The sequence below is a fragment of the Setaria italica genome, chromosome IX, assembly GCF_000263155.2.
Source record: "Setaria italica strain Yugu1 chromosome IX, Setaria_italica_v2.0, whole genome shotgun sequence".
Taxonomy (NCBI): domain Eukaryota; kingdom Viridiplantae; phylum Streptophyta; class Magnoliopsida; order Poales; family Poaceae; genus Setaria; species Setaria italica.
In genome coordinates, this window is record NC_028458.1 from 47,913,422 (window position 1) to 47,923,749 (window position 10,328).

Here is a 10,328-nt window from a genome sequence, read left to right on the forward strand (position 1 = left end):
ATTGCGATTTACCGACATGACTGAGGGCACTAAGGCCGGGACGGTGATATCACCGGGAAGATTTGATTTTCGGGAGCTCAACGGTAAAAAGATTTTGAAAATAATTTTTAGCGAGTGTTTTAGGTTGGTAAATTTTACGGATGTTACAGGCAGCATACTTAATGAGGAGAGAGGAGAAAAATGCAAGACTTCATTTCTCAGGTGAGAAACTAGGTCGACTGGCGGACCGAGGCACGGAGACATGGGCGATTCTGCGTTGGAAGGCTTTGGTGTTTCTTCCCGCAGGACCCACGGTCCAGCACCTTCCTTGCTAGAGAAACACAATGGTGCCCTCCTCGCCCCAGCCCGCCGCTACCCCAACACTCGAGTTCCTGGCCGTGAGCCCTGCGGTTGCGCCGTCCGCCCGCGTGCCCCGCTCGTAGCCACCCGTGCCAGCGACCCCACCTCGCTAGCCTGTGCGCGACGCAGCCGCCCACGTGGAGCCTTCAGTCTGCATGCTCGGCACAGCAGCCTGCGTGTGGCCATGCAGCTCGCGTCGAGCCTTGCCTGCTGCCTCTCGCCAACAATGCGGAGCCACAGTCCCGTCAACGCACCGTGTTTGATTGAATCAGAACTAGTTCATCAACCCGTGCTTCCGCATGGGCTAATTTTTTAAAAATTATTGTATTATAAATTTATTTAAAAATTAGATTCCTAACTAACAATCAAAATTATTTATCTATGATCCTCATTTATTTAATATTCTAACCCAATACTCTAGTTATGATTGGTTTTTAATTAGTAATCACTCTACACACCTTTTTATCCAGGTTCATACTTTTTTACTTTATAATGCACCTCCATATAAATCAGTATTTTTTATCACTTCCTCCCCTACTTGTATAAATGGTCTACACGGTGACACACATCTTGTATATGTACTTAACTTTGTATTTTTATATTAACAAAGATAGAAATAGGTAAATTATAATCTTATTTGTTTTACTTTTGGACATTTATGTATAATGAACATGCAGATGATTGTATTAAGATTCATGTGTTTAGTTTAGGTTATTTTTATTTTTAATAACAACATATAATAGTAATTTAGATACCAATTTAGAAATTTATTTTTAGTTATTTTTTATAGTAACATATACAGAAAATTTAGAAGAAGATTATGGAGTTACTTTAAATTATCTTTTATAATGCAAAGGTGGGTAATTTAGATATTAGTTCAGGGATTTACTTTAAAATATTTTCATAATGATAATGGTGGGTAATATTTTTAGAAAATATATTAGACTAATGACTATGGTTATTATAATCTACATGATTGACGCTTAGATGTTTTTTATTTTTTATGAGAATTTCTAGTATTTATCTTTTTTCTTATCCCATCTTGTGGAGTCTCTAATTAAAAAAAATAAGACCGCATAGCTAGCAATCAAAATTGTTATGGCTTTACCTCTATTTCATTTATTAAATACATTAAAACAATACTTATATAGATATATAATTATTATCTTCAACCAATTCTGATAAACTTTAGTTAGTAATTACTCTATGGCGTTTCCATCCACATTTATAATCTTTATTATTTTCACTTTACGTCGCAGGTATACGCTTGAATTTTTTAATGGACCTAACTTTGAACTATATTTTAACATGAAAATCTATATTATCATCACTTCCTCTATATATTATAAATGGTGACACGTTAAATGTATATACCTTAATTATTATTCTGTACTAAAAGTGTAAGAAATAGACTATTTAAAATTATATATTGTCGTACCTCTTGATATATCTTTTGTGAAGGTGATTTGAATTCAAAATTTTTAATAATGATATATGTGGGTAATTTTGATGAAAATTTAATAGGTTAAGTAAGTTATTTTTTATAATTTTAGGGGTGGGTAATTAGTTGCAAATTTAGGGTGTTATTTTAAATTATTTTTTATAATAGCAGTGGGTAATTTTGATGAAGATTAGGGGGTTGTTTGAGTATATTTTGTATAATGCGAGAGGTGGATAATTTAGATATAGATTTAGGAGGTTACTTTAAACTATTTTCATAATGGTTTAGGTGGGTAATTTTTTTTAGAAAACATAATATATATCCAATAGTTATGATGATTTGAGTCTACCGATTGATATCCAGATTTTTTATTTTTTTTTGAGAATTTCTCTTTTTCTAGAGTGTTCACCAAAATTGAAGCGGGGAATAGATCATGTCAAATCAAAGCAAGAAAATTGGACTGGATCTTGCAACAAAATATGCAAAATCTAGTTTAGATTTGCTGACCTGCGTGTGCGTTACGTTCCAATTTGCAATCACTACTTGGAGAGATTCTCTGAGAGAGAAGATGGAGAGAAGAGGACGGGATGGGAGCTCCGCCTATTCCCCTACCCACCTTGTCGCCGCTACTCGTGGGAGGGGCACTGCCTTTGCTCGTGCTCGCTCTAACGTCGTTGCTTGCGGAAGCCTCATAGCCGCACTTAAGCCTCGCCGTGGTCGTCGCTGCCCGTGCCGCCCAGTGGCTTGGCCTCGTGTGCAGCATGCCGCCCCTGGCCCCTGCAGCGGCCTTGCCGTGGGCGTCGTCATCGCCCACACCAGGCCGACAGCCACGGCCCGCGCGGGGACGCTTGAGCACGGCCTCACCGACCGCGCCGCTGCTGCCGGCCACCAGCTCGCCGCTGCTGCCCTCCTTGGCGTGCGGATTGGGTGGAGAGAGAGGGAACGAGAGAGATGAAGGATATAATATTAGGTGGTTCTCACTCGAAGGAAACTGTGCGTTGGAAGAAGTAGTTTCTACGTGTAGTGTGTCCAATTGATTTGGGCACGTTTGGTTTCCTTTACTTATTTTTAGCACATGTCACATTGAATGTTTAGATACTAATTAGGAGTATTAAACGTAGATTATTTACAAAACTCAGATGGAGGCTAAACGGCGAGACGAATCTATTAAGCCTAATTAGGTCATGATTTGACAATGTGTTGCTACAGTAAACATTATCAAATCATGACCTAATTAGGCTTAATAGATTCATGTTGTCGTTTAACCTCCATTTATGTAATGAGTTTTGCAAATAGTCTATATTTAATACTCCTAATTAGTATCTAAACATTCGATGTGACAAGAGTAACAAATGGGGCCTTGGCATCATGGACTCCACCCATAGACTCTGTGGGTCAACTAACCCGCAGATCCGACGGCCGAGATGCCGTGGTTACCCTGCAAAGCCCTAATTAGATCCCCCCTCCTCCCCAGGCATAACCCACCATTCCGCGAGAGACCTCTTTCGCATTCCGAGGCGGCGCGGGGGCTGACGGGCGGCGGGGCGGGTGGTGGTGGTGGTGTGGGTGCTAGAGCAGCGGCGGGCGAGGCGAGCGCGAGCCCGAGCCGGAGCAAGCCACCATGTGCGGCATCCTCGCCGTCCTCGGCGTCGCCGACGTCTCCCTCGCCAAGCGCTCCCGCATCATCGAGCTCTCGCGCAGGTGAGGCGCGCCGCCCCCGCCCCGTCTCGCCATCTCCCTATCCATCGGCTCCCTCTGTGTCTGTACGCGCAGCGAGCGGGGGCGGCGGGTGCTTGCGCCCGCGTGAGGGAGAGGGTGGCGGAAATTTGGTGGCGGATTTGGGCGGGTTGAGAGAACGTATTTTACTTTCGGCGAAATGGGAACGTTCTGGATTATCTGGCCATTTGTAGCTGTCCACTTGTCGATTTGATTTAGATTAACAGTTTGTCATGAATCTGCGCAAGCTGAAATGAATCAACGATACCAGGCAATACAGTCAAACCTGAAAAATAGTATAATGCTAGTCTCCGAGGATTTAGGAATGGGCTGTGGCCCCTGACAGGCTCTGATCTTTGTGAAGTGCCCCGATCGAGTGATGCGGTATCTATGTTGTGTGCTTGTGTGAACAATTTGGAAGATCAGATTCTGGGTGTGAAGACTTCTAGGTTTTGGTTGGTAGTGCTTGTGGCATGGATGTTTTGGTTTGTGACAAGAATTAAAATTTTAAATGAAATTGCTGGGTTACCCTAAAATTATTTCTCATTGCCAACGGGTGATGCAACACATTTGGCATGGCAGAAGAGAAAGAAAAGAGAACAAGATTGCCTAGAAGTTCCACGGTGGCTTATGATCAGAGAAAAATTGAAAAGTTTAAATCAATTTATAGAAGCAATCAGAGTGAGTAGAATTTATGACTTATGAGCAAGTTCTTCATCTTTAAGGAACACACAATTGTTGAATCAAAGAGTTACAATTTCTTGAATTAACATAATCTTCTACTAGAAATAACCTGTTGAACACAAATTAGTGTCTTCTTTCAGAATTCAGAACCAAGAGCCAGATGTTTCTTTGCTGTAGTGTATAATTTCTCTGTAGCTTTTTTTTGGGCACTTTGTTCTTTGGAAGACATAGTGCATGGTGCATCTTATAAATAGCTTATGCACTCTCTCAAATGAAATTTATAATTTTTGTAGGTTACGGCACCGAGGACCTGATTGGAGCGGTTTACACTGCCATCAGGATTGCTATCTTGCACACCAGCGGTTGGCTATTGTGGATCCCACATCTGGTGACCAGCCGTTGTACAATGAGGACAAATCGGTTGTTGTAACGGTCTGTATCTGGGTTGGAAATACAATTTCACAGTATCCACTCATTTCTTTGTGCTAACTGCAGTGTTCATTTCGACAAATGACTTTTTCATTGTTCTGCTTTTGGTAGCTGTCAGCTGTTTCCAAAAGTTTGTTATGGGGTTTGCAAATGTCATCATTGGGCTGAGCGTGCCTTAATGTATCATTATATTAATTATTAACCCACCAGAAGTCTTGATTGAACTAAATAAACTAGAGGAAATATGTTTCTGTTTGTGTATAGTTACATCAGAACAACAACTTATTGTCTGGTTTGTGTTTCCAGGTGAATGGAGAGATCTATAACCATGAAGAGTTGAAAGCTAAGTTGACAACTCATAAATTCCAAACTGGCAGTGATTGTGAAGTTATTGCCCATCTTGTAAGTTGCATATCTATTTCTTACGCCCTTTCTTCGTCTTCATCTAAACATCATCCTCTATAATAAGCCTGCTTAATCTTCACATTGAGACCTTTTAATGTTGCTTTTAAACAGTACGAAGAATATGGGGAAGAATTCGTGGATATGTTAGATGGCATGTTCGCATTTGTTCTTCTTGATACACGTGATAAAAGCTTCATCGCAGCTCGTGATGCTATTGGCATCTGCCCATTATACATGGGATGGGGTCTTGATGGTATGTATAAAGAATAATTATATTTCTGTCCCGTGCAGAAAATCAGGTGTGTTATTCATGTTTATCCATCTCAAATTTTATTTTCAGAAATTTGTCAATGGTGAATTTTGTTGTTATATTACTGTTGGCAGTAGTCAATCAGTGCTTGAAGGTCATGGTCCAAAAATCCTGGTTGCAGCCAGCCAGTTACTGCCACGAACTTTAGAAACCGCACAGAAGATTTTATTCAAATTTGAATTTTGAATGCTGATCTCCTAGTAAATAAATAGTAGAAAAAACACTTTCTATCAATTTCCATAATAAGTTGGAAAGAGCCAACAGGTTGGCAAACGTTCTAGATCTTACCATCTGGAATACAGTGCCTCCAACTGATAGGAATTATCTAACTTGGTGTTCCGGATACGATGCTATTTTTTAATGTCTGGGTGTGCACAAGAATATGCAAAAATTGGCCTTTATATGAATTTTGTTTCTGGAAATTGTAAGTGGTACTTGCAAGCCCATAGGTAACAATGAATTGTCTGCATTTGTTCCTGGTGGTTAGATCCTGCTTGCATGCAAGGAAGATGCCAGATTGGTTATTGGCACACTGTATTCTTGGAGGTAGGAATGTGGGGGTATGACCAATATTGGTATGTGCATGTCAATGAAATATCAATAGTTTTATGGACGGTTACTGAGACAAAACCACATAGTTGAAGGGGGTGTTTGGCTCCAGGGGGCTAAAGTTTAGCCCTGTCACATTGGATGTTTAGATACTAATTAGGAGTATTAAACATAGTCTAATTACAAAACTAATTACATGGATGGAGTCTAATTCGTGAGACGAATCTATTAAGCCTAATTAGTCCATGATTTGACAATGTGGTGCTACAGTAACCATTTGCTAATGATGGATTAATTAGGCTTAATAGATTCGTCTCGCGAATTAGCCTAGGGGTTCTGCAATTAGTTTTATAATTGGTGCATGTTTAGTCTTTCTAATTAGCATCTGAACATCCAATGTGACAGGGCTAAATTTTAGCCCCTGGTATCCAAACACCCCCGAAGAGCGGCTCTTGTGGGCCTTTTGGTTTTCATTACCAGTCTGGAAGTGGGATTATCACTGCTAAAGTCTTTTCTGTTGCCCAATAACAAAAACAGAAAAAGTACTATGTAGCTATGTTATTTAGGGGAACTATGTTCTTGTATTTGAAGAAGTGTTCTTTATACCCTCTTTTCTTCTTTAATATAATGATAGCAGATCTCCTACGTGTTCGAGAAAAAAACTCTTACTATTTTCTTCTTTTCTTCAATCTCGGGAAATATGCGGTGTTGTGTTGTCACCCAACTCAATTCATCCAATTTTTCTTTTTTTTTTGAATCTCGATAACTGCCACATGGCATTAATTCATACTGTTGTATGTTTTCAGGGTCAGTTTGGTTTTCTTCGGAGATGAAGGCATTGAGTGATGATTGTGAACGCTTCATAACCTTCCCACCTGGGCACCTGTACTCCAGCAAAACAGGTTGACTTTTTGTAGCTGACACTCCCATCCCAGCCATAATACCAGAATAAAGCTACTATTTCCTCTGATCACAATTTTAAAAAAATGTCCATTTGGGCATGGATATGATCTCCAATTAACAGTTTTGACTAGCAGTATATATTATGAAAGTTCTTTTCATGGTGAATTTAAGAGTGATCAATCTTATGTTGTCGATCTATATGTTCTTTTAGATATTTATGGTCAAAGTTTAAAAAGTTTGACCAACAATAATCCTAAATGGACTTTATATTTGTGATCAGAGGTGGTACTTACATCTAAAAAAAGGTAGTACTTATGTTGGAAGTTTCCTTTTGTTTTGCATTCTAACCTGAGTTCTTATATCCTCTCTAGGTGGTCTAAGGAGATGGTTCAACCCACCATGGTTTTCAGAAAGCATTCCCTCAACCCCTTACAATCCTCTTCTCCTCCGAGAGATGTTTGAGAAGGCATTTCCTTTCCTGTTACCATGTTCTACTTTGATACCTATTGATACATAAAGTATAGTTGATTTGTAGTCTATGCAGTCGTCTTGTTTCATTTCACATCCTTTGATGCATATAGTAATAATTTATTGATATGTTTATGAGTGCTGTATTTGTTTTAGTGCTAATCTATTTTAAGTTTTGATCTATCTTTCATGCTTATCTGTTGTATTAATGCCTCTGGTTGGGCAATGCTCAATTGCTTATCTGTATATCAGTTGATCTTGTATGTGCAATGGTTAATCCAGTATAATATGTCATGATGTACTCAATGATGGTTCAATGTGTTGCTTTCTTCATTAAGAATTTAGATAAGTGACATGTTCGAAGTTATTGCTAGTTGGTTCTAAATTGTTTTGCTTACTAATCATTTACCATACCATCTTACATTATTTACAAATTTTGCAGTCTGTTATTAAGAGGCTGATGACTGATGTGCCATTTGGTGTACTCTTGTCTGGTGGACTCGACTCTTCTTTGGTTGCATCTGTTGCTTCACGGCACTTAGAAGAAACAAAATTTGCCAAACAGTGGGGAAGCAAACTGCATACGTTTTGTATCGGCTTGAAGGTAAGTTTCTTGTTTACCCTAAGTGCTGAGCATCATTTTTTGCCATCTTCTCAGTTTTATTTCGTTTTCTTGTTGCTTACTATTTTGACAAGAGTAAGGAATATCTACTGATAATGATATAAACAGAGAAACAATGTAATGGAATTCTTCTGCTTTCGTTCTTTCCAGGGTTCTCCTGATCTTAAAGCTGCTAGGGAAGTTGCTGACTACCTCGGCACTGTACACCATGAATTCCACTTTACTGTGCAGGTTCTCAATTTGTTTTTTCTTTGTACATCAGAAAAAACCTTTCTTTGAATTTTTTATGTACTGTTGTCAACAAAATATCAGGAGGGCATTGATGCCTTGGAAGAAGTCATCTACCATATTGAGACATATGATGTTACGACAATCAGAGCAAGTACCCCAATGTTTTTAATGTCACGCAAAATCAAATCTTTGGGGGTGAAGATGGTTCTTTCTGGAGAAGGCTCAGATGAAATTTTTGGTGGATACCTTTATTTTCATAAGGCACCAAACAAGAAGGAATTCCATGAGGAAACATGTCGGAAGGTAATGGAAGTTTTCACTGGAAATATGTTACTGTCCAAAGTTTTAAGCCAATAAGAAGTACTCTTGAAGCATTTAAAGCAGGGTAGTACAAACATATTGCCTCTTTCAGTACAGTTGCTTAGTTATTCAATCGTGAATGCTGCAATTAGATGTACTTACAAGAGAATCTTTCCCCTGATTCTTTAGATAAAAGCTCTACATTTATATGACTGCTTGAGAGCGAACAAAGCAACTTCCGCTTGGGGTGTTGAGGCACGTGTTCCATTCCTTGACAAGAGTTTCATCAATATAGCAATGGACATTGATCCTGAATGGAAGATGGTATGTTGATATGTATTGCAACAATATTAGGAATCTAATTTCGCTGCAATACATTTCTTTGGTTCTAATCAGCACGATTGCTTTGTTTTGAATATTGCCTTGAAAATTTTAGATAAGACGTGATCTTGGTCGGATTGAGAAGTGGGTTATCCGTAATGCATTCGATGATGAGAAGAGGCCCTATCTACCTAAGGTTGTTTGAAGTTTCTCTTGTTATTTTCATGGTGTTACTTTCTAAATCCTAGGTGTGGCAACTTACGTCAGTTTTACTTTCTGTGAATAGCATATTCTATACAGGCAAAAGGAACAGTTCAGTGATGGTGTTGGGTATAGTTGGATTGATGGTTTGAAGGACCATGCAAGTGAACATGTATGTCGTATTTCCTATGTTGAACGACTCAAGAAGTTTGTCCCTTTTGGACTTGCAGTTGATGTTTATTCTTTGTGTTTCAGGTCTCAGATTCCATGATGATGAATGCTAGCTTTGTTTACCCAGAGAACACACCCACAACAAAAGAAGGGTACTACTATAGAATGATATTTGAGAAATACTTCCCCAAGGTCTGTAAGCTGCATTGCTCTTGCAAAGCTATTTCGGTCTGAAATAATCTTCAACCTGAAACACTGCGTCTGCCCATCTACATAACCCTTTGATTATTACAGCCTGCAGCAAGGTCGACTGTTCCTGGAGGTCCAAGTGTGGCATGCAGCACTGCCAAGGCTGTTGAATGGGACGCGGCCTGGTCCAAGAACCTTGATCCATCTGGCCGTGCAGCTCTGGGTGTTCATGATGCTGCGTACGAAGATACTCCAGGGGCAGCTCCTGCAGCCGTTACAGATAACAGCCTCCGTCCAGCTATTGGTGAAAGCCTCGTGAAACCCGTCACTCCAGCCAGTGCTGTCTAAGCAATGGTGAAAGTTTCTGTTGTCGCAGAAGAATGTTGGTTCACTGGTCATTTCATCTTCATATCATGCGGCAAAGTTCATTTAGTCAAGCAACGGAGATATGCTTTGTGCTCCATACTTGGCAGCATCGTGTTGGGTTTTTACTGTGCACACTGTTTGTTTGTTTGTTTATGGACTTGTCAAAGCGTTGTAAATATTTGTCATCCCCGTGACCAATTTTCTTTGGTTGTTTCACTTAATCTTGTTGCAGCTTGCAATCGTTAATCTAGTTTCCTACTCCCTCCGTTCCAAATTATGGTCGTTTTGATTTTTCTAGATTCATAGATATTATTATGTATCTAGACATATACTATATTTAGCCTAAAAGAGTCAAAATAACCTACAATTTCGATTAGAACGGAAGGAGTAATTTGCACCCCACACATGGGGTTGTTTGTGAATTGTGCAGATTTATCTTGTATTTTGGTTGCAATTTCGATTAGAACGGAAGGAGTAATTTGCACCCCACACATGGGGTTGTTTGTGAATTGTGCAGATTTATCTTGTATTTTGTGCAACCAAGGTTTTCATTTCCTTAATCTGGAACTATGATGGTCTGATCACGTACCGGTTATTCCAGTAGTGTTTATATTTAATAAAAGATCAACACCCAGACATACATCTGAGTTCTTACAGGGCAATGCTATTTCAATGACGGCTGA

The 10,328-nt window shown here is 39.5% G+C and overlaps 1 protein-coding gene across 1 annotated transcript; it reads left to right on the top strand.

Annotated features, from left to right (window-relative positions):
- The first annotated feature begins 3,268 nt into the window (after positions 1–3,268).
- LOC101764329 (asparagine synthetase [glutamine-hydrolyzing] 2) lies at positions 3,269–9,919 on the top strand. The gene is made up of 14 exons (XM_004984509.4): positions 3,269–3,481; positions 4,474–4,612; positions 4,916–5,011; positions 5,126–5,267; positions 6,680–6,775; positions 7,148–7,242; positions 7,687–7,848; positions 8,017–8,097; positions 8,179–8,400; positions 8,587–8,721; positions 8,834–8,914; positions 9,005–9,091; positions 9,175–9,282; positions 9,385–9,919. The coding sequence occupies exons 1-14, from the start codon at positions 3,402–3,404 to the stop codon at positions 9,625–9,627; spliced, it is 1,767 nt and encodes a 588-aa protein (XP_004984566.1). The 5' UTR covers positions 3,269–3,401; the 3' UTR covers positions 9,628–9,919.
- Positions 9,920–10,328: the final 409 nt, after the last annotated feature.

Excerpts from the sequence above, each read along its gene's own strand:
- LOC101764329 (XM_004984509.4), top strand. The coding sequence starts at position 3,402 with ATGTGCGGCATCCTCGCCGTCCTCGGCGTCGCCGACGTCTCCCTCGCC. Across the intron at positions 5,012-5,125 it reads GTGAAGTTATTGCCCATCTT|TACGAAGAATATGGGGAAGA; the intron begins GTAAGTTGCATA and ends GCTTTTAAACAG. Across the intron at positions 9,092-9,174 it reads AGGACCATGCAAGTGAACAT|GTCTCAGATTCCATGATGAT; the intron begins GTATGTCGTATT and ends TTTGTGTTTCAG.